This window comes from Phasianus colchicus, chromosome 37 (genome assembly GCF_987193195.1).
Source record: "Phasianus colchicus chromosome 37, bPhaCol1.hap1.1, whole genome shotgun sequence".
In the NCBI taxonomy this organism is placed as follows: domain Eukaryota; kingdom Metazoa; phylum Chordata; class Aves; order Galliformes; family Phasianidae; genus Phasianus; species Phasianus colchicus.
This window is the reverse complement of record NC_143472.1, coordinates 2,469,733-2,492,968: the sequence shown is the minus strand read 5'-3', so window position 1 is coordinate 2,492,968 and position 23,236 is coordinate 2,469,733. Positions and strand designations below refer to the sequence as shown.

At 60.6% G+C, this 23,236-nt stretch overlaps 2 protein-coding genes across 5 annotated transcripts; one reads left to right on the top strand and one right to left on the bottom strand.

Moving 5' to 3' along the window:
• The first annotated feature begins 168 nt into the window (after positions 1 to 168).
• Positions 169 to 12,486, top strand: RCE1 (Ras converting CAAX endopeptidase 1). 4 transcript variants are annotated; one of them, XM_090129547.1, is made up of 8 exons: positions 169 to 409; positions 2,618 to 2,720; positions 2,807 to 2,890; positions 4,636 to 4,714; positions 6,332 to 6,499; positions 8,638 to 8,709; positions 9,200 to 9,262; positions 12,251 to 12,486. In XM_090129547.1, exons 1-8 carry the CDS (start codon positions 228 to 230, stop codon positions 12,475 to 12,477), a joined length of 978 nt encoding a protein of 325 aa, XP_089985673.1. In that variant the 5' UTR covers positions 169 to 227; the 3' UTR covers positions 12,478 to 12,486. The 4 variants fall into 4 exon arrangements, with proteins under 4 accessions (XP_089985673.1, XP_089985675.1, XP_089985672.1 ...); XM_090129549.1 differs by lacking the exon at positions 9,200 to 9,262; XM_090129546.1 differs by lacking the exons at positions 169 to 409; positions 2,618 to 2,720; positions 2,807 to 2,890; positions 4,636 to 4,714 and having other exon boundaries at positions 4,752 to 6,499.
• A 3,032-nt stretch (positions 12,487 to 15,518) lies between these two features.
• LOC149913486 (zinc finger and BTB domain-containing protein 3-like) lies at positions 15,519 to 16,894 on the bottom strand. The gene is given in 6 exon segments (XM_090129550.1): positions 15,519 to 15,858; positions 15,860 to 15,933; positions 15,936 to 16,102; positions 16,159 to 16,202; positions 16,280 to 16,345; positions 16,413 to 16,894. Coding segments are annotated over 6 exon segments (1,068 nt in total). The 5' UTR covers positions 16,832 to 16,894; the 3' UTR covers positions 15,519 to 15,560.
• Between the last annotated feature and the right edge of the window lie 6,342 nt (positions 16,895 to 23,236).

Below are 23,236 nucleotides of genomic sequence, written 5' to 3'. Positions count from 1 at the left end.
CACCTCCTATTCTCTCCCACAATGCCGTCCTTTCCCTTAGCCCCGCCCCTTTCCCGTAGCCCCGCCCCTCTCCCATATCCCCACAATCCCGTCCTTTCCCTTAGCCCCGCCCCTTTCCCGTAGCCCCTCCCCTCTCCCATATCCCCCACAATCCCGTCCTTTCCCGTAGCCCCGCCCCCTTCCCCTCGGCCCCGCCCCGCGGCTCCCGTAGCCCCGCCCCCCGCGCCATGGCGCTGTCGGTGGCGGCGGGCGCCTCGTGGGCCGTGCCGGGGGGCTCGGCGGATCCGGGCGGGGGTCCCGCCGGGGTTCCGGGGGGATCCGGTCGGTGTTTGGCCGCCGTGCTGCTGTGCGGGGCCTTGGCGTGCGGATACGTGGGGAGCTTGTATGTGTGGGGCAGCCCGCTGCCCAGGTAACGGGGCGGGGGGGGTCCTGGGGGGCGCTATGGGGTGCTATGGGGCGCTATGGGGCGCTATGGGGCGCTATGGGGTGCTATAGGGTGCTATGGGGTGCTATGGGGCGCTATGGGGCGCTATGGGGTGCTATAGGGTGCTATGGGGTGCTATAGGGTGCTATGGGGTGCTATGGGGCGCTATGGGGCGCTATGGGGTGCTATAGGGTGCTATGGGGTGCTATAGGGTGCTATGGGGTGCTATGGGGCGCTATGGGGCGCTATGGGGTGCTATAGGGTGCTATGGGGTGCTATAGGGTGCTATGGGTTGCTATGGGGTCTTATGGGGTGCTATAGGGTGTTATGGGGCGCTATGGGGTGCTATAGGGTGCTATGGGGCGCTGTGGGGTGCTATAGGGTGCTATGGGGTGCTATGGGGTGCTATAGGGTGCTATGGGGTGCTATGGGGTGCTGTGGGGTGCTATGGGGTGCTATGGGGTCCTATGGGGTGCTATGGGGTCTTATGGGGTGCTATAGGGTGTTATGGGGCGCTATGGGGTGCTATGGGGCGCTGTGGGGTGCTATAGTGTGCTATGGGGTGCTATGGGGCGCTATGGGGCGCTGTGGGGTGCTATGGGGTGCTATAGGGTGCTATGGGGTCTTATGGGGGTCTGTGGGCCGCTATGGGGCGCTATGGGGTCTTATGGGGTGCTGTGGGGTCCTGTGGGGTGCTATGGGATCTTATGGGGTGCTATGGGGTCTTATGGGGTGCTATAGGGTGCTATGGGGCGCTGTGGGGCACTGTGGGGTGCTATGGGGTCTTATGGGGCGCTATGGGGTGCTATAGGGTGCTATGGGGTGCTATGGGGCCCTATGGGGGTCTATGGGATGCTATGGGGTGCTGTGGGGTCTTATGGGGCCCTATGGGGGTCTATGGGGCGCTATGGGGTGCTATGGGGTCTTATGGGGCGCTATGGGGTGCTATAGGGTGCTATGGGGTGCTATGGGGCCCTATGGGGGTCTATGGGGTGCTATGGGGTGCTATGGGGTCTTATGGGGTGCTGTGGGATCCTATGGGGGTCCTATGGGGTGCTATGGGGTCTTATGGGGTGCTATGGGGTGCTATGGGGCGCTATGGGGTCTTATGGGGTGCTGTGGGGTGCTATAGGGTGCTATAGGGTGCTATGGGGCACTATGGGGGTCTGTGGGGCGCTATGGGGTCTTATGGGGTGCTATAGGGTGCTATGGGGGTCTGTGGGGTGCTACAGGGCGCTGTGGGGCGCTATGGGGTGCTGTGGGATTTTATGGGGTGCTATAGGGTGCTATAGGGTGCTATGGGGTGCTATGGGGTGTTATGGGGTGCTATGGGGGTCCTATGGGGTCTTATGGGGTGCTATGGGGTGCTATGGGGTCTTATAGGGTGCTATGGGGCGCTATGGGGTCTTATGGGGTGCTATGGGGTCCTATGGGTCTTATGGGGTGCCATGGGGTGCTATGAGGTCTTATGGGGTGCTATGGGGTGCTATGGCATCTTATGGGGTGCTATGGGGTTTTATGGGGGTCTGTGGGGTCCTATGGGGCGCTATGGGGTGCTGTGGGGCGCTATGGGGTCTTATGGGGTGTTATGGGGGTCTTATGGGGGTCTGTGGGGTCCTATGGGGATCCTATGGGGTGCCATTGGGGTCTGTGGGGTCCTGTGGGGGTCTGTGGGATCCTATGGGGGTGCTATGGGGTGCTATGGGGTCTTATGGGGGTCTGTGGGGTCCTATGGGGTTTTATGGGGTCTATGGGGTTTGGGGGGGGTTCTATGGGGTCTATGGGGTTTGGGGGGGTTCTATGCGGTCTATGGGGTCTGGGTGGGTTCTATGGGGTCTATGGGGTTTCTATAGGGGTTTATGGGGTGTATGGGGTTTGAGGGGGGTTCTATGGGGTCTGTGGGGTCTGGGTGGGTTCTATGGGGTCTATGGGTTTTGCGGGGGGTTCTATGGGGTCTGTGGGGTTTCTATAGGGGTTTATGGGGTCTATGGGGTTTGAGGGGGTTCTATGGGGTCTGTGGGGTCTGCGTGGTTTCAATGGGGTCCTACGATGTTCGGGGGGATCCTATGGGTTTTTCTGGGGTTCTGCAGGTTCCCGTGGGGTTCAGGCGAGTTCTGCGGGGTTTGGGGCTTCTATAGGGCTGGGAGTCTCACGCGGGGGCCTTTTTGGGGTCGCCCCCCCCCCTCAATTTAGGGACCACCCCGCAGTGATCAAACGCCGTTTCACCAGCGTGTTGGTGGTGTCGGGGCTCAGCCCCGCCTCCGTGTGGGTCTGGAAGGAGCTGACGGGAATCCGGGTGAGTCGTGTGGGTCTCAGCCCCACACTTATGGGGCGCGAGGCGACGTCTGACCCCATGAATCGTTCCTAAATCCCGCCCTATAGACGGACACCCCCCTCCCCGCGTTATTGGGGTTGAGGTTGGAGGGGCTGCTGCCCGCCACGCTGCTGCCGCTGCTGCTCACCATGGTGAGGTGTGGGGCTGAGATGTGGGGCTGCCCCATAGCGCTGCCTCTGTGGGGTTTTGGGGGGGGCTGAGGGGGGTTTATGGGGTCCTGTGTGGGTCTATGGGGTCTTATGGGGTTTGGGGGGTCCTATGGGGCTCTATGGGGTGCTATGGGGTTTGGGGGGGGCTGGGGAGGTGAGGTGTGGGGCTGAGATGCGGGGCTGCCCCATAGCGCTGCCTCTGTGGGGTTTTGGGGGGGTCTGTGGGGTCCTATGGGGGACTGGGAGGGTCTTATGGGGCTCTATGGGGTCCTATGGGGTTTGGGGGGGGCTGGGGATATGAGGTGTGGGGCTGAGATGTGGGGCTGCCCCATAGCGCTGCCTCTGTGGGGTTTGGGGGGCAGTGAGGGAGGTTTATGGGGTCCCGTGGGGGGCTGGGAGGGTCCTATGGGGTCCTATGGGATCCTATGGGGTTTGGGGGGTTCTATGGGGCTCTATGGGGTTTGGGGGATTCTATGGGGCTCTATGGGGTTTTATGGGTTTGGGGGGCTGGGGATGTGAGGTGTGGGGCTGAGATGTGGGGCTGCCCCATAGCGCTGCCTCTGTGGGGTTTTGGGAGGGGCTGAGGGGGGTCTATGGGGTCCTGTGGGGCTCTATGGGGTCCTATGGAGGTCTATGGGGTCTTATGGGGTTTGGGGGTGGCAGGGGGGGTGAGGTGTGGGGAGATGTGGGGCTGAGATGTGGGGCTGCCCCATAGCGCTGCCTCTGTGGGGTTTGGGGGGGAGTGAGGGGGGTTTATGGGGTCCTGTGGGGCTCTATGGGGTCCTAGGGGATCCTGGGAGGAACTATGGGGTTTGGGGGTGGCAGGGGGGGTGAGGTGTGGGGAGGTGTGGGGCTGAGATGTGGGGCTGCCCCATAGCACTGCCTGTGTGGGGTTTGGGGGGGCTGAGGGGGGTTTATGGGGTCTTATGGGGGCCTGGGGAGGTTTTATGGGGGTTTATGGGATCCTATGGGGTTTGGGGGGGCTGGGGAGGTGAGGTGTGGGGCTGAGATGTGGGGCTGCCCCATAGCGCTGCCTGTGTGGGGTTTTGGGGGGGAGTGAGGGGGGTTTATGGGGTCCTATGGGGCTCTATGGGGTCCCATGGGGCTCTATGGGGTTTTATGGGGTTTGGGGGGTTCTATGGGGCTCTATGGGATCCTATGGGCTTTAACGGGGCCATAGGGGTTTTATGGGACTCTATGGGATCCTATGGGGTTTTATGGGGCCATAGGGGTTTTATGGGGCTCTGTAGGATCCTATTGGGTTCTGTGGGGTTCTATGGGATCCTATGGAGTTTTATGGGGCTCTGTGGGATCCTATGGGGTTTTATGGGGCTCTATGGGATGCTATGGGGTTTTTTGGGGCTCTGTGGGATCCTATGGGGTTTTATGGGGCTCTATGAGATCCTATTGGGTTTTTTGGGGCTCTGTGGGATCCTATGGGGTTTTATGGGGCTCTATGAGATCCTATTGGGTTTTTTGGGGCTCTGTGGGATCCTATGGGGTTTTATGGGGTCTATAGGATCCTATGGGGTTTCTATGGGGCTCTATGGGATCCTATGGAGTTTTATGGGGTCTATAGGATCCTATGGGGTTTTATGGGGCTCTATGGGATGCTATGAGGTTTTTATAGGGCCGGGGAGATTCTATGGGGTTCTCTGGGCTTTATGGGGTTCTGTGGGGTTTTGGGGGGGCCGTAACCCTTCCCCTAAACCCCCCCCACCCCACAGGTGCTGTTTTTGGGGCCGCTGATGCAGCTGTGCATGGACTGCCCATGGCGATGCATGGAGGGGCTGCGGGGGCTGCTGGGTAAGGGGGGGTTTCTATGGGGTTTCTGTGGGGCTGGGGGTCGGGGGGGCAGCGGGGGGGCGATCTGTGGGTCAGGGGTCCGTGTGTGGGGCAGAGCGGTGGATGTGTGGGTCAGTCATCCAATTGTGGGTCGGGCTGTGGGGCGGAAGGGTCAGTCTGTGGGTCAGTCTGTGGGTCCATCCCCCCAAATCTGTGGGTCAATCTGTGGGTCCATCCCCCCATCTATGGCTCAATCTATGGGTCAATCTATGGGTCCATCCCCCCATCTAGGGGTCCATCTCTGGGTCCACCCCCCAACCTATGGGTCCATCTATGGGTCAATCTATGGGTCCATCTGTGGGTCCATCCCCCCAACCTATGGGTCCATCATGGGTCAATCTATGGGTCCATCCCCCATCTGTGGGTCGATCTATGGGTCCATCTATGGGTCCATCCCCCATCTGTGGGTCCATCTATGGGTCCCTGCCCCAACCTATGGGTCCATCTATGGGTCCATCCCCCCATCTATGGGTCCATCTGTGGGTCCATCTATGGGTCCATCTATGGGTCCATCTGTGGGTCAATCTATGGGTCGATCTGTGGGTCCATCCCCCCATCTATGGGTCCATCTGTGGGTCCATCTATGTGTCCATCTATGGGTCAATCTATGGGTCCATCCCCCCATCTATGGGTCAATCTATGGGTCCATCTGTGGGTCAATCTATGGGTCCCTCCCCCAACCTATGTGTCAATCTATGGGTCCATGCCCCCAATCTATGGGTCAATCTATGGGTCAATCTATGGGTCCACCCCCCAATCTGTGGGTCCATCTATGGGTCCATCTGTGGGTCCATCCCCCATCTATGGGTCCATCTGTGGGTCCATCCCCCCATCTATGGGTCCATCTGTGGGTCAATCTATGGGTCCATCCCCCCATCTATGGCTCAATCTATGGGTCCATCTATGGGTAAATCTATGGGTCGATCTGTGGGTCCATCTATGGGTCCATCCCCCATCTGTGGGTCCATCCCCCCATCTATGGGTCCATCTATGGGTCAATCCATGGGTCCATCCCTCAATCTCTGGGTCCACCCCCCATCTATGGGTCCATCCCCCCATCTGTGGGTCCATCTATGGGTCCATCCCCCATCTATGGGTCCATCTGTGTGTCCATCTGTGGGTCCATCTATGGGTCCATCTATGGGTCCATCTATGGGTCCATCTGTGGGTCCATCTGTGGGTCCATCTATGGGTCCCTGCCCCAACCTATGGGTCCATCTATGGGTCCATCCCCCCATCTATGGGTCCATCTGTGGGTCCATCTATGGGTCCATCTATGGGTCCATCCCCCCAACCTATGGGTCAATCTATGGGTCCATCTGTGGGTCCATCTATGGGTCAATCTATGGGTCCATCTGTGGGTCCATCTATGGGTCCATCTGTGGGTCCATGCCCCCATCTATGGGTTCATCTATGGGTCCATCCCCCATCTGTGGGTCCATCCCCCCATCTATGGGTCCATCTATGGGTCCATCTGTGGGTCCATCTGTGGGTCCATCTGTGGGTCCCTCCCCCATCCGTGGGTCGATCCGTGGGTCCGTCCCGCACCCTGGGCCCCAGGCTCTGACTCCCCCCCAGCCCCGCGCCGGGCGCTGCCGTGGCTGCGCGACGTGCGCTGGCTGCGGAACCACGTGGTGGCGCCGCTGTCGGAGGAGCTCGTGTTCCGCGCCTGCATGCTGCCCGTCCTGCTGCCCTGCGCCGGGCCGCGATACGCCGTGCTGGCCTGCCCGCTCTTCTTCGGCCTGGGTGCTCATGGGAAACGGCCTATTATGGGATGGGCGGGGGGAATTATGGGATGGGTTGGGGGTTATTATGGGATGGATTTTGGGGTTATGTGGGGTCATGTGGGGTTATTATGGGATGGCTGGGGGGGAATTATGGGATGGATTGGGGCTTATTATGGGATGGATTGTGGGGTTATGTGGGGTCATGTGGGGTTATGCGGGGTTATTATGGGATGGATTGGGCGTTATTATGGGATGGATTGGGGACATTATGGGATGGATTGGGGTTATGTGGGGTCATGCGGGGTTATTATGGGATGGATTGGGGGCATTATGGGATGCGTGGTGGGGTTATGTGGGGTCATGTGGGGTTATTATGGGATGGATGGGGTTATTATGGGATGTGTCGCCATACGCCGTGCTGGCCTGCCCGCTCTTCTTCGGCCTGGGTGCTCATGGGAAACGGCCTATTATGGGATGGGCGGGGGGAATTATGGGATGGATTTGGGGGTTATGTGGGGTCATGTGGGGTTATTATGGGATGGATTGGGGTTATTATGGGATGGATTGGGGCTTATTATGGGATGGATTGGGGGTATTATGGGATGGGTTGGGGTTATTATGGGATGGATTGGGGGTTATGTGGGGTCATGTGGGGTTATTATGGGATGGGTTGGGGGTATTATGGGATGGGTTGGGGGTTATTATGGGATGGATTGGGGGTATTATGGGATGGGTTGGGGGGGTTATTATGGGATGGGTTGGGGTTATTATGGGATGGATTGGGGGGTTATGTGGGGTCATGTAGGGTTATGTGGGGTTGTTATGGGATGGGTGAGGGGAATTATGGGATGGATGGGGGTCATGTGGGGTTATGTGGGGTTATTATGGGATGGATTGGGGGTTATTATGGGATGGGTTGGAGGTTATTATGGGATGCGTGATGGGGTTATGTGGGGTCATATGGGGGTATTATGGGATGGATTGGGGGAATTATGGGATGGATTGGGGTTATTATGGGATGGATTGGGGGTTATGTGGGGTCATGTGGGGTTATGTGGGGTTATTATGGGATGGATTGGGGGTATTATGGGATGGATTGGGGTTATTATGGGATGGATTGGGGGTTATGTGGGGTCATGTGGGGTTATGTGGGGTTATTATGGGATGGATTGGGGGTATTATGGGATGGATTGGGGGGTTATGTGGGTTCATATGGGGTTGTGTGGGGTTATTACGGGATGGATTGGGGGTATTATGGGATGGGTGGTGGGGTTATGTGGGGTCATGCGGGGTTATTATGGGATGGATTGGGGGTTATTATGGGATGGGCAGGGGGTATTATGGGATGGAGTAGGGGTATTATGGGATGGATTGGGGGGTTATGTGGGTTCATATGGGGTTGTGTGGGGTTATTATGGGATGGATGGGGTTATTATGGGATGTGTCGCCATACGCCGTGCTGGCCTGCCCGCTCTTCTTCGGCCTGGGTGCTCATGGGAAACGGCCTATTATGGGATGGGCGGGGGGAATTATGGGATGGATTTGGGGGTTATGTGGGGTCATGTGGGGTTATTATGGGATGGGTTGGGGGTTATTATGGGATGGGTTGGGGGTTATTATGGGATGGGTTGGAGGTTATTATGGGATGGATTGGGGGAATTATGGGATGGATGGGGGTCATGTGGGGTTATGTGGGGTTATTATGGGATGGATTGGGGGTATTATGGGATGGATGGGGGCTTATGTGGGGTATTATGGGATGGATTGGGGTTATGTGGGGTCATGCGGGGCTGTGTGGGGTTATTATGGGATGGATTGGGGTTATTATGGGATGGGTGGTGGGGTTACCTGGGGTCATGTGGGGCTGTGTGGGGTTATTATGGGATGGATGGGGTTATGTGGGATTATTTGGGGTTGTGGGGTGGTTGTGGGGGGGGGGTTATGGGGGGTTATGGGGGGATGGAGGCCATATGGGGGGGGTAAGGGGGGTAATGGGGAACGAAGATGATGAGGAATTGTGGGAGGGGGGTGGGGGGTAATGGGGGCAATGGGCACTGGGAGGAACTGAGAGGAACTGGGGGGCACTGGGAGGAGCCCCCTCCCTTTCCCTCCCCCTCCCCCCCCAAATTTGTGACCCCCAACCCCCCCCCCCCTCAGCCCACTTCCATCACGTCATCGAGCAGCTCCGATTCCGGCAGAGCTCCGTGGGCAGCATCTTCATGGCGGCAGGTGGGGACTGGGGGGACTGGGAGCAACTGGGAGGGACTGGGGGGCACTGGGAGGGACTGGAGGGGAACTTGGAGGGACTGGGTGGAACTGGGGGGGACTGGGAGCAACTGGGGGGCACTGGGATGGACTGGGTGGAACTGGAGGGGAACTGGGAGGGACTGGGAGCAACTGGGGGGCACTGGGAGGAACTGGGGGGGACTGAGAGGAGCTGGAAGGGACTGGGTGGAACTGGAGGGGAACTGGGAGGATCTGGGTGGAACTGGGGGAGACTGGGAGCAACTGGAGGGCACTGGGAGGGACTGGGTGGAACTGGAGGGGAACTGGGAGGGACTGGGAGGAACTGGGGGGCACTGGGGGGACTGGGAGCAACTGGGAGGAACTGGAAGGAACAGGGGGGGACTGGGATGAACTGGGAGGTACTGGGGGGCACTGGGAGGGACTGGGAGGGACTGGGAGGTACTGGACCCCCCCGCCCCCCCTCTGTCCGCAGCGTTTCAGTTCTCCTACACCGCCGTGTTCGGCGCCTACACCGCCTTCATCTTCCTCAGGACAGGTGGGGTCAGGGGTCAGCGGGGTCAGGGGTCAGCGGGGTCAGGGGTCTATGGAGTCTGGGGTCAGCGGGGTCAGGGGTCAGTGGGGTCAGGAGGACACAGGTCAGGGGTCGGCAGGGTCGGGGTCAGCGGGGTCAGGGGTCAGCGAGGTCAGGGGTCTATGGAGTCTGGGGTCAGCGGGGTCGGGGGTCAGCGGGGTCAGGGGGACACGGGTCAGGGGTCAGCGGGGTCAGGGGTCAGCGGGGTCAGGAGGACACGGGTCAGGGGTCAGCAGGGTCGGGGTCAGCGGGGTCAGGGGGGTCAGGGGTCAGCGGGGTCTATGGGGACATGGGGTCAGGGGGGTCAGCGGCGTCAGGGTGACACGGGTCAGGGGTCAGCGGGGTCAGTGGGGTCAGGGGTCAGCGGGGTCAGGGGTCAGCGGGGTCAGGGGTCAGCGGGGTCAGTGAGGTCAGGGGGACATGGGGTCAGGGGTCAGTGGGGTTAGGGGTCAGAGGGACTGGGGTGTCTGGGGTCAGCGGGGTCAGGGGGACATGGGGTCAGGGGTCAGCGGGGTCAGGGGTCAGAGGGACTCAGAGGTCTGGGGTCAGCGGGGTCGGGGGGCAGTTGGGTCAGAAGGGTCTGTAGGGTCAGAGGGACTCGGGGGTCAGAGGTCAGCAGGGTCAGGGGGGTCTGTAGGGCCAGGGGGTGTATGGGGTCGGGGGGTATATGGGGCCAGGGGGATCTATAGGGTCAGGGGGGTTCTATAGGGCCAGGGGGGTGTATGGGGTCAGGGGGGTGTATGGGGTCGGGGGGGGTCTATAGGGTCAGGGGGGTGTATGGGGTCAGGGGGGTGTATGGGGTCAGGGGGGTCTGTGGGGTCAGGGGGTTGTATGGGGTCGGAGGGGGGGTCTATAGGGCCAGGGAGGTGTATGGGGTCAGGGGGGTTATGGGGGGGGTGTACTGGGTCAGAGGCTGTATGAGGTGAGGGGCTGTATGGGATCAGGGGGCTGTATGGGGTCGGGGGGGCTTTATGGGATGCGGTGCTGCATGGGGTGGGGGGGGTTGTATGGGATCAGGGGGGTGTAATGGGTCTGGGGGGCTGTATGGGGTCAGGGGTATATGGGATGCGGTGCTGTACGGGGTGGGGGGGCTGTATGGGGTCAGGAGTATATGGGGCCAGGGGGCTGTATGGGGTGTGGGGGCTTTATGGGATGCGGTGCTGTATGGGGTGGGGAGACTTTATGGGATGCGGTGCTGTACGGGGTGGGGGGGCTGTATGGGATGCGGTTCTGTATGGGGTGGGGGGGTGTATGGGATCAGGGGGGTGTATGGGGTGTGGGGGGTGTATGGGGTCAGGGGGGTGTATGGGGTCGGGGGGGCTTTATGGGATGCGGTGCTGTACGGGGTGGGGGGGCTTTATGGGATGAGGTGCTGTATGGGGTCAGGGGTCTATAGGACCCAGGTATCTATAGGGTCAGGGGGCTGTATGGGGTGTGGGGGCTGTATGGGATGCGGTGCTGTACGGGGTGGGGGGGGGGTGTATGGGATCAGGGAGTTATATGGGGTGGGGGGGCTGTATGGGGTCAGGGGTATATGGGATCAGGGAGCTGTATGGGATGCGGTGCTGTACGGGGTGGGGGGGGGGTGTATGGGATCAGGGAGTTATATGGGGTGGGGGGGCTGTATGGGGTCAGGGGTATATGGGATCAGGGAGCTATATGGGATCAGGGGGCTGTATGGGGTGGGGGGGCTGTATGGGATGCGGTGCTGTACAGGGTGGGGGGTGTGTATGGGGTCAGGGGTATATGGGATCAGGGGGCTATATGGGATCAGGGGGCTTTATGGGATGAGGTGCTGTATGGGATGAGGTGCTGTATGGGGTGTGGGGGCTTTATGGGATGCGGTGCTGTATGGGGTGGGGGGTGTGTATGGGGTCAGGGGTGTATGGGATCAGGGGGCTGTACGGGGTGTGGGGGCTTTATGGGATGAGATGCCATATGGGGTGAGGTGCTGTACGGGGTGTGGGGACTTTATGGGATGCGGTGCTGTATAGGGTGGGGGGGGTGTATGGGATCAGGGGGCTGTATGGGGTGGGGGGGCTCTTTGGGATGCGGTGCTGTACAGGGTGGGGGGGCTGTATGGGGTCAGGAGTATATGGGGCCAGGGGGCTGTATGGGGTGGGGGGGCTGTATGGGATGCGGTGCTGTATGGGGTGGGGGGGCTTTATGGGATGCGGTGCTGTATGGGGTGGGGGGGGGGTGTATGGGATCAGGGGGGTGTATGGGGTCGGGGGGCTGTATGGAGTTAGGGGTATATGGGGTGGGGGGGCTGTATGGCATGCGGTGCTGTATGGGGTGGGGGGTGTGTATGGGATCAGGGGGGGGGATGGGGTCTGGGGGGCTTTATGGGATGCGGTGCTGCATGGGGTGGGGGGGTGTATGGGATCAGGGGGGTGTATGGGGTTGGGGGGGCTTTATGGGATGCGGTGCTGTATGGGGTGGGGGGGCTGTATGGGATGAGGTGCTGTATGGGATGGGGGGGGTGTATGGGATCAGGGGGGTGTATGGGGTGAGGGGCTGTATGGGATCAGGGGGCTGTATGGGGTGGGGGGGCTGTATGGCATGCGGTGCTGTATGGGGTGGGGGGTGTGTATGGGATCAGGGGGGTGTATGGGGTCAGGGGTATATGGGATCAGGGGGCTGTATGCGGTGGGGGGGCTGTATGGGGTCGGGGTTGTATGGGATCATATAGGAATCAGGGGCTGCATGGGGTGGGGGGGCTGTATGGGATGCGGTGCTGTATGGGGTCAGGGGTATATGGGATCAGGGAGCTATATGGGATCAGGGGGCTGTATGGGGTGTGGGGGCTGTATGGGATGCGGTGCTGTATGGGATGCGGTGCTGTATGGGGTCAGGGGTATATGGGATCAGGGAGCTGTATGGGGTGTGGGGGCTGTATGGGATGCGGTGCTGTACGGGGTGTGGGTCTGACCCCCCTGTCCCCCCCCCCAGGCCACCTGGCCGGCCCGGTGCTGTGCCACTCGTTCTGTAACTCCATGGGTTTCCCCGCTTTGGGGGCCGCCCTGGAGCACCCCCAGCGCTGGGCGCTGCTGCCCTGCTACGTTTTGGGGGTTCTCCTCTTCCTGCTGCTGCTGCACCCCCTCACCGACCCCTCCTTTTTTTTCGGGGGGGGTCCATCCACCTGCGCCCCCCCCCACTCCCATTCCTGTTCCTCCTGACCCAGGCCCCCCCCCCCCCCCCTTTCCTTTTTCCTCCCCCCATCCCATTTCTTTATCCTCCTATCGGACCCCCCTCCCCCCCCCAAAAAAAAAAAAAAATCCCCCTTTTATAGGCGCTGCTGTTGTGGAGAGAGAGAGAGAGAGCTCTATTTTTGTGATTAAAGTGCTTTGAGCCCATGGGGGGGTGTGTGTCGGGGGGGGGGGGGGAATGGAGGGGGAGATTTGGGGGTTGGGATGGACTGGGGGGGCAGTGGGAGGGTAATGGGGGGCACTGGGAGGGACTGGGGGGGGGAAAAGGGGGGGATATTGGGGGCTGGAGGCAATGGGGGGCAGTGGGATGGACTGGGGGGCAGTGGGAGGGTAATGGGGGGCACTGGGATGAACTGGAGGGGTAATGGGAGGCACTGGGATGGACTGGGGGGGTAATGGGAGGCACTGGGATGGACTGGGGGGGGGAAAGGGGGGAATATTGGGGCTGGAGGCACTGGGGGGCACTGGGATGGACTGGGGGAGCAGTGGGAGGGTAATGGGATGGACTGGGATGGACTGGGGGGGGAAAAGGGGGGGATATTGGGGGCTGGAGGCAATGTGGGGCACTGGGGGGGTAATGGGGGGCACTGGGATGGACTGGGGGGGCAGTGGGAGGGTAATGGGGGGCACTGGGATGGACTGGGGGGGTGATGGGGGGCACTGGGAGGGACTGGGGAGGGGAAAAGGGGGGGATATTGGGGGCTGGAGGCAATGGGGGGCACTGGAAGGATACTGGGGGGCACTGGGAGGGTAATGGGGGGCACTGGGATGGACTGGGGGGGGAAAAGGGGGGGATATTGGGGGCTGGAGGCAATGGGGGGCACTGGAATGGACTGGGGGGGTGATGGGGGGCACTGGGATGGACTGGGGAGGGGGAAAGGGGGGGATTTTGGGGTCTGGGGGCGCTGGGAGCATCGCCGAACTCCCCGAGGTCCTCCGAGCCACGTGGGGGCGCTGCCGGCCCTTCCTCCCCTCCGCCCAACTTCCGCCCGCCGTCTGCTCCACCCCCATTGGATGGCGCGGGGAACCAATGGGAGCGCGGGGCGGCGAGCCACGCCCCCAGCGCTGCGGCGTGATTTGACACGTGATCAAATGATCACGTGTTTGATCCGGTCCGGGCGCAAGCCACGCCCACCCGACACAAAGCCACGCCCCCTGCCGAATAAGCCACGCCCACCTGCCTTTAGGGCAGCTCCCCACGTTCATTAGCGGCCCAATTAGGGTAAGCCGCCAGGTTCATTAGTGGCTTAACACGTTAATTACCGGGCTTCCATCTCCCTACCGGGGTTGCCACGGTCATTACCAGGTTGCTGTATTAATTACCAGCCTCGTTAGGCTGGGCGTCATGTCCATCCATTCCCACATTGGGGCAGGTTGCCGTGTTAATTACCGCGTTAATTACCGCGTTAATTACCTGCCCCATCAGGCCGGGTCACCATGCCCATTCCTACCCAAATTCGGGCAGCTTGCCGTGTTAATTACCGCGTTAATTACCGGCCCCATTAGACTGAGTTTCCATGTCCATTCTTAGCCCCATTTGGGCAGCATGCCGCGTTAATTACCGCGTTAATTACTGCGTTAATTACCAGCCCCATTAGGGCAGGTCACCACGTCCATTCCTGCCCCCATTCGGGCAGGTTGCCGTGTTAATTACCAGCCACTATAGGGAAAGTTACCATGTTAATTACCGCGTTAATGACCACCCTAATTAGACTGAGTTTCCATGTCCATTCCTACGCAAATTCGGGCAGCTTGCCGTGTTAATTACCGCGTTAATTACCGCGTTAATGACCGCTCCATTAGACTGAGTTGTCATGTCCATTCTTGGCCCCATTCGGGCTGGTTGCCGTGTTAATTACCGCGTTAATTACCACGTTAATTACCAGCCCCATTAGACTGAGTTTCCATGTCCATTCTTGGCCCCATTCGGGCAGCTTGCCGTGTTAATTACCGCGTTAATTACCGCGTTAATTACCGCGTTAACGACCACCCCATTAGACAGAGTTTCCATGTCCAGTCTTGGCCCCATTCGGGCAGCTTGCCGTGTTAATTACCGCGTTAATTACCGCGTTAATTACCGCGTTAACGACCACCCCATTAGACAGAGTTTCCATGTCCAGTCTTGGCCCCATTCGGGCAGCTTGCCGTGTTAATTACCGCGTTAATTACCGCGTTAATTACCGCGTTAACGACCACCCCATTAGACAGAGTTTCCATGTCCATTCCTACGCAAATTCGGGCAGCTTGCCGTGTTAATTACCGCGTTAATTACCGCGTTAATGACCAACCCCTTTAGGACAGGTCACCACGTCCATTCCTGCCCCCATTCGGGCAGGTTGCCGTGTTAATTACCAGCCACTATAGGGAAAGTTACCATGTTAATTACCGCGTTAATGACCACCCTAATTAGACTGAGTTTCCATGTCCATTCCTACCCAAATTCGGGCAGCTTGCCGTGTTAATTACCGCGTTAATTACCAGCCCCATTAGACTGAGTTTCCATGTCCAGTCTTGGCCCCATTCGGGCAGCTTGCCGTGTTAATTACCGCGTTAATTACCGCGTTAATTACCGCGTTAACGACCACCCCATTAGAATGAGTTTCCATGTCCATTCCTGCCCCCATTCGGGCAGCTTGCCGCGTTAATTACCAGCCACTATAGGGAAAGTTACCATGTTAATTACCACGTTAATTACCAGCCCCATCAGGCTGGGTCACCATGTCCATTCCTCCCCCTATTCAGGCAGGTTGCCGTGTTAATTACCGCGTTAATTACCGCCTTAACGACCACCCCATTAGACTGACTTTCCATGTCCATTCCTACGCAAATTCGGGCAGCTTGCCGTGTTAATTACCGCGTTAATTACCACGTTAATTACCAGCCCCATTAGACTGAGTTTCCATGTCCATTCCTACCCAAATTCGGGCAGCTTGCCGTGTTAATTACCGCGTTAATTACCGCGTTAACGACCACCCCCACCACCCCACCTTTCCGTACGCCCCCCTCCACCCCCCCCGACCCCCCACCCCCCAAAAATTCACCCCCAGCCCCACTTAAGCCACGTGGCCGCGCTCCCCCTCCCCCCGCTGGCCGCCGTGGCTGTGCGCCTTGCGGATGTGCCGGTACAGATCCCCGGATTGCGTGTAACTCCTCAAGCAGTGGCGACATTCGTAGGGTCGCTCCCTCGTGTGAACCGTGGCGTGTCTCCTCAGGGTGTAGGAACAAGAAAAAGTCTTGCCGCAAGTCGGGCAGGTCGGAGCTTCGTCCGCAAATAAACCGAAACCACCTCGAGGTTCCACGGGTTGTAAGAAGAGCTGAGCAGCGGGAGGTGGCGGTAAAGGGGGTAAAGCGAAGGGCAGCGTTTCCGCCGAGCTCTGGGGGGGGTTTTGGGGGTGGTGTTGGTGGTGTTGGTGGTGGGGGGGGAAGAGAACCGCGGGGCGGTGTTGCGGTTCGGGTTCTTCGTCCGAAATAACGATGGGTTCGGTTTTGATGGGTAATAAAGGGGAGGGGGGGGGGAACCACGCCGTCCCGCTTTTCGCCGAGGTTTGGGGGTCGGGTGAAGCTTCGGTGGAACTGGTGGGGGTGGGGAGGGGGGGGGAGGAGGAGGAAGAGGAGGGGGAGGTGGGGGAGGGGGGGGATCCGAACGGTGCCAATCGCCGTCAACGTTGGGTTGGGTGGTGTCGGCCACGTCCACGTGGAGGGCGAGGGAGGGGGGAGGAATTGGGGGGGGGTCCGGGCGGGGGTCTTCGTCGCGACGAACGGGAAGCGACGAAGGGGGGAGAAGGGGGGGGGCGGCGGCGGCGGCGGCGGCGGGGGGAGGGGAGGGAGGGGTGGGGGTGGGGAGGGGGGGGTGGTGAGGAGGAGGAAGGTGGGGGGAGGGGAAGGGGTGTGGGGGGGGGAAGGGGTGTGGGGGGGAGGGGTCGTCGTCGTCCTCGCGTTTGGTGCTGTCGGCTTCGGCCGGGGTTCGGGTTTGGAGTTTTTTCTTGCAGAGTTTGACGACGTCGTTCATGTGAAGGTAACTGGCGGCCGCCAGGACGTCCTCTAAAGGGGTGGAGGCCAAAACCAAACGGCCTTCGTACATGAATTCCAAGAGGAGGCCGAAAGCCGGCGGGGTGACGATCTCGCTGTTGAGCCTCACCAGTTCGCCTTTATCCAAACGTTCCGCGTAACACATGTGGAAAAAAGCGCTGCAGGCCGCCAGGACGGCGCGGTGAGCCGGGAACGGGGCGCTGCCCACCAGCACCGTGCAGTCGCATAGGAAACCCTGGGCTCGCTGTTCCCGCAGGCCGCGCAGGAGCTGCCGGCTGTGCTCCGGGAATTCCATCCCGTTCCCTTCCCGGATCCCCGGCTTCCGCTCTTCCGTCGCTCTCTTCCGGTTCGGCCACAAAGCGGTAGGTTCCGCCTCCGCGATCCTCCTCCCTCCTCCGCAGCTATTGGTCAACCGCGCCGTCGCTCACGTCAAAGCGGCGCGTGATTGGTCGGGTCGCTTCGCCGCGCGCGGTGATTGGATAGGGGGTGAGAGGAAGAGGCGGTGCGCTGACAGGAAGAGGCGGGAGACTGACCGGAAGATCTCCGCGATCCCTCCCCCCCGCAGCCATTGGTCAGCCGCGGCGTCGCTCACGTCGCAGGGGCGCGTGATTGGTTGGATCGCTTCGCCGCGAGCGGTGATTGGATAGGGGGTGAGCGGAAGAGGCGGAAGACTGACCGGAAGATGCGGAGAAACGACCGGAAGAGGAAGTGTCGCGGCGTGGTTGTCATGGCTGCGGGGCCGCCCCCCCCCCCCCGTGCGGTTTTGCGGTTTTCCTTTGGGGGCTTTTCGGGTCTCGTTTGGGTGGAGGTGAAGCCCCCCCCCCCCCCTCCACAGCGGCCCCACGCGGCGCGGAGGAGTAATAGAAGAGCAGGAAGAAAATAATAATAATCCCCCCCCCCCCCCAAAAAAAAAAAAAGAAAAAAAACAAAAAAGGAAACACGAAAAATTTCCAACTTTTTTATTTGGGGGGCGGCCATGATAATAATAACCCCCAAGTAGGTCTGAAATCCCCCCCCCCCCCCCCCTGCCCCCAAAATGGGTCTGAAATTCGCCCCCCTCTTCCCCCCCACAGAAAAAGCGGGTCTGAAATTCTCCTCCTACCCCCAAATCAGTCTGAAATCCCCCCCCCCCCCCCATTGCGGACCCCGGATCCCCCAAACAGCGCCCCGAAACGGGCCGGGAGGAGCCCCGCCCCCACCCCGCGCTCACTCAGCGGAGCCGAGAGGCGGACAGCCGGCAGCCGGTGGCGGACGGGCCCGGGAAGCGGCCGCCGCTCAGCGACACCCGCAGCCCAGCGCCCGTCTCGCAGCTGGAGCGCACTTCCGGGGTCGCGGGATGATGACGTCACTACGCGCATGCGCCGCTGTTTAGTCTACGGAGCGTGCGAGGCGGGAATCGGGTAGCCACGCCCCCTGCCGCACCGGAGCATGCGCAGATTGAACGTATGGCTCGCGCGCGCTTTAGAGCATGCGCAGAATGGCTCGACTCCGCGGCTCGGATCGCCGTTTTCCCGTCGCAGAGCGCATGCGCAGAACTGCTCCGAGGAAACCCAGCCATTCGTGGGGCGCATGCGCAAAGGCCGAACCGCGCTCACGCAGGTGGCGCGTGCGCAGTAGTGCTCCGCCAGGGGAAAAAACGGCGCATGCGCCGCGCGCTTCGCTTTCCCGGAACGGAAGTGTGGAGGGGAGGGAGCTCTGCGCATGCGCTCAGCCCCGGACCTACGGAGCCCCATAGGGACCAATAAGGACGGTGGGGATCCATTGGGATCCATAGGTGCTCTGGGAACCTATAGGACCTGTAGCGCCCCATAGGGACCCTTCGGAACCTACAGGGACCCATACGGATCCCCAGGGACCTATAGGACCCATAGGGACATGGGGTGACCCCGCAGCCCTATAAGACCCATAGGGACCTGCAGAGAACCCACAGGACCCATAGGAACCCCAGGGATGTACAGGAGCCATAGGGACCCCATAGGATCCATAGGGACCCATAGGGACCCACAGAGACCCAGAGGGACCCCATAGGATCCATGGGGACCCCATAAGCCCCATAGAGACCCTTCGGAACCCATAGGGATCCCATAGGACCCACAGGGACCCCATAAAACCCACAGAGACCCCATAAGCCCCATAGGGACCCCATAGGACCCACAGGGACCCCATAAGCCCCATAAAGACCCCACAAACCCCATAGAGACCCCATAGAGACCCCATAGGACCCATAGGAACCCCATAGCATCCATAGGAACACCATAAGCCCCATAGGGACCCCATAAGCCCCATAGAGACCCCCAAAGAACCCATAGGAACCGCATAGGACCCATAGGAACACCATAAGACCCATAGGGACCCCATAAGACCCACAGGGACTCTATAGGACCCACAGGGACCCCATAAGCCCCAGAGACCCCATAAGCCCCATAGAGACCCCCAAAGACCCATAGAGACCCCATAAGCCCCATAGAGACCCCCAAAGACCCATAGAGACCCCATAGGACCCACAGAGACCCCCATAAGCCCCACAGAGACCCCATAAACCCCATAGAGACCCCATAAGCCCCACAGGGACCCCATAAGCCCCATTAAGACCCCATAAACCCCATAGAGACCCCATAAGCCCCACAGGGACCCCATAAGCCCCATAAAGACCCCACAAACCCCATAGAGACCCCATAAGCCCCATAGGAATCCCATAAGCCCCATAAAGACCCCACAAGCCCCATAGGAATCCCATAAGCCCCATAAAGACCCCCAAAGAACCCATAGGAACTGCATAGGACCCATAGGAACCCCATAAGACCCATAGAGACCCCACAAAACCCATAGGAACCCCATAAACCCCACAGGGACCCCATAGGACCCACAGAGACGCCCATAAGCCCCATAGGGACCCAATAAGCCCCATAAAGACCCCACAAACCCCATAGAGACCCCATAGAGACCCCATAGAGACCCCATAGAGACCCCATAGGGACCCCCAAAGACCCATAGAGACCCCATAAGCCCCATAAAGATCCCATAAGCCCCATAAAGACCCCACAAACCCCATAGAGACCCCATAGAGACCCCATAGGACCCACAGGGACCCCATAAGACCCACAGGGACCCTACAGGACCCACAGAGACCCCATAAGCCCCATAAAGACTCCACAAACCCCATAGAGACCCCATAAGCCCCATAGGAATCCCATAAGCCCCATAAAGACCCCACAAACCCCATAGAGACCCCATAGAGGCCCCATAGGGACCCCCAAAGACCCATAGAGACCCCATAAGCCCCATAAAGACCCCACAAACCCCATAGAGACCCCATAGGGACCCCATAGGGACCCCCAAAGACCCATAGAGACCCCATAAGCCCCATAAAGACCCCACAAACCCCATAGAGACCCCATAGGGACCCCATAGGGACCCCCAAAGACCCATAGAGACCCCATAAGCCCCATAAAGACCCCACAAACCCCATAGAGACCCCATAGAGACCCCATAGGGACCCCATAAACCACATAGAGACCCCACAAACCCCATAGAGACCCCATAGGGACCCCATAAGCCCCATAAAGACCCCACAAACCCCATAGAGACCCCATAGAGGCCCCATAGGGACCCCCAAAGACCCATAGAGACCCCACAAACCCCATAGAGACCCCATAGAGACCCCATAGGGACCCCACAAACCCCATAGAGACCCCATAGGGACCCCATAAGCCCCATAAAGACCCCACAAACCCCATAGAGACCCCATAGAGGCCCCATAGGGACCCCCAAAGACCCATAGAGACCCCACAAACCCCATAGAGACCCCATAGAGACCCCATAGGGACCCCCGAAGACCCATAGAGACCCCACAAACCCCATAGAGACCCCATAGGGACCCCCAAAGACCCATAGAGACCCCATAGGGACCCCATAAACCCCATAGAGACCCCATAGAGGCCCCATAGGGACCCCCAAAGACCCATAGAGACCCCATAAGCCCCATAAAGACCCCACAAACCCCATAGAGACCCCCCTCCCCTCCCCTCCCCCCCCCCCCCCCCCGATGTCCGGCCCGCCCCGTCCGGTCGCGGTTCCTTTTCCTTTGTCCCCCCCCCCGGTCCTCCCCCCCCCCCCCCCCCCGGTTGAACGTCCCGGCTCCGCCCCTCCCCGTCCGCCTCCACCGCCCCGAAGTGCCGCCGGGGGTCGTGGGGACGCAGCGCCGGTCGGCGAACCCCAGGGAGAAGGGGAACAGGGGGGTGGGGGGGGGAGGAGGAGGAGGAGGAGGAGGGGGAGGAGGGGGAGGGGGCGGTGGGGAGCGGAGGAGTGGGGGAGGGGAGGGGGAGGGGAGGAGGAGGAGGAGGGGGGGGGTGGGGAGGAGTCGCGGAAGTGGGGGGGGGGCGGCTGGAGCGGGGGGAGGTGATGGAGGGGGGGCGGGAGGATCGAGGGAGCTGCGCTGCTGCCTTCCTGGGGAGCCGTAGGGACCCGTAGGAGCCATAGGGACCCATAGGAGCCATAGGGACCTATAGGAGCCATAGGGACCCATAGAGACCCATAGGGACCTATAGGAGCCATAGGGACCCATAGGAGCCATAGGGACCCGTAGGAGCTGTAGGGACCCATAGGAGCCATAGGGACCCATAGGAGTCATAGGGACCCATAGAGACCCGTAGGGACCCATAGGAGCCATAAGGACCCATAGAGACCCGTAGGGACCCATAGGGACCCATAGGAGCCATAGGGACCCATAGGGACCCGTAGGGACACATAGGGACCCATAGGAGCCATAGGGACCCATAGAGACCCGTAGGGACCCATAGGAGCCATAGGGACCCGTAGGGACACATAGGGACCCATAGGAGCCATAGGGACCCATAGAGACCCGTAGGGACCTACAGGAGCCATAGGGACCCATAGGAGCCATAGAGACCCATAGGGACCCATAGGAGCCATAGGGACCCATAGGGACCCGTAGGGACCTGTAGAGACCCATAGCGACCTATAGGAGCCATAGGGACCCATAGGGACACAAAGAGCCCCACAGAGACCCATAGGGACCCATAGAGAGACCCATAGAGACCCACAGAGACCCTATAAAGACCCATAGGGACCCATAGAGACCCATAGGAACCCATAGGGACACACAGAGACCCCATAAAGACCCATAGGGACCCATAGAGACCCATAGAGACCCCATAAAGACCCATAGGGACCCAAAAGGACCCATAGAGACCCATAGGGACCCATAGAAACCCCCGAGCACCCATAGGAAACAATGGGGGCCCTGTAGGATCCATAACGATCCCACAGAATCCCATACTGCCCTCCCCCCCCCCCCAGCGCCCCCCGGGACCCTTCCCCACATTATCCCCCCCCTGGGGGGGAGGGGGGGGGGACGACACCCCATGGAGTCCCCCTCCCCATATTCCCCACCCTATGGGGGGGGACCCCACACCCTGTATCCCCCATCCGGTTGGAGGGTCTCCCCATGCCCCCCATCTCCCGGGGGGGGGGTCTCCCACCCGTTAACCCCCCCGGATCCCCCATGCGCTGAAGGAGACCCCCACCCCTCCACCCCCCGATCCTATGGGGAGGAGACCCCCAACCCCCCATCCTATGGGAAGGGGACCCCCACCCCCCCATCCTATGAGGAGGAGACCCCCACCCCCTCATTCCATGGAGGGGAGACCCCCACCCCCCCATCCTACAGGAAGGAGACCCCCACCCCCTTATTTTATGGGGAGGAGACCCCCACCCCCCGATCCAACGGGGAGGAGACCCCCACCCCCTCATTCTACAAGGAAGAGACCCCCACCCCTCCACTCTATGGATGGGAGACCCCCACCCCCTCATTGTACGATGACGAGACCCCCACCCCCTCATTTTACGGGGAGGAGACCCCCACCCCCCCACTCTATGAAGGGGAGACCCCCACCCCCTCATTTTACGGATGGGAGCCCCCCACCCCCCCATCCAACGGGGAGGAGACCCCCACCCCGTCATTTTACAGATGGGAGACCCCCACTCCCTCATTCTATGAAGGGCAGACCCCCACCCCTCCATCCAACGGGGAGGAGACCCCCACCCCCCTCCTCTATGAAGGGGAGCCCCCCGCCCCCCCATCCAACGGGGAGGAGACCCCCACCCCCCCACTTTATGAAGGGGAGCCCCCCACCCCCTCATTTTACGGATGGGAGACCCCCACCCCCTCATTCTACGATGAGGAGCCCCCCACCCCCCCATCCAACGGGGAGGAAGCCCCCACCCCCCCCGTCTATGAAGGGGAGACGCCCACCCCCTCATTTTATGGATGGGAGCCCCCCACCCCCCCATCCAACGGGGAGGAGACCCCCACCCCGTCATTTTACGGATGGGAGACCCCCACCCCCCCATCCAACGGGGAGGAGACCCCCACCCCCCCACTTTATGAAGGGGAGAACGGGGAGGAGACCCCCAGCCCCCCCCTCTATGAAGGGGAGACCCCCACCCCGTCATTTTACGGATGGGAGACCCCCACCCCCCCCCTGTATGAAGGGGAGCCCCCCACCCCCCCATCCAACGGGGAGGAGACCCCCACCCCCTCATTTTACGGATGGGAGCCCCCCACCCCCCCATCCAACGGGGAGGAGACCCCCACCCCCCCACTCTATGAAGGGGAGACCCCCACCCCCCCATCCAACGGGGAGGAGACCCCCACCCCGTCATTTTACGGATGGGAGCC

Coding starts and splice junctions, on each gene's coding strand:
- RCE1 (XM_090129546.1), top strand. CDS start 5,827: ATGGGTCCATCCCCCATCTATGGGTCCATCTGTGTGTCCATCTGTGGG. Junction 6,500..8,637: donor CCCGCTCTTCTTCGGCCTGG/GTGCTCATGGGA, acceptor CCCCCCCCTCAG/CCCACTTCCATCACGTCATC. Junction 8,710..9,199: donor CAGCATCTTCATGGCGGCAG/GTGGGGACTGGG, acceptor CTCTGTCCGCAG/CGTTTCAGTTCTCCTACACC.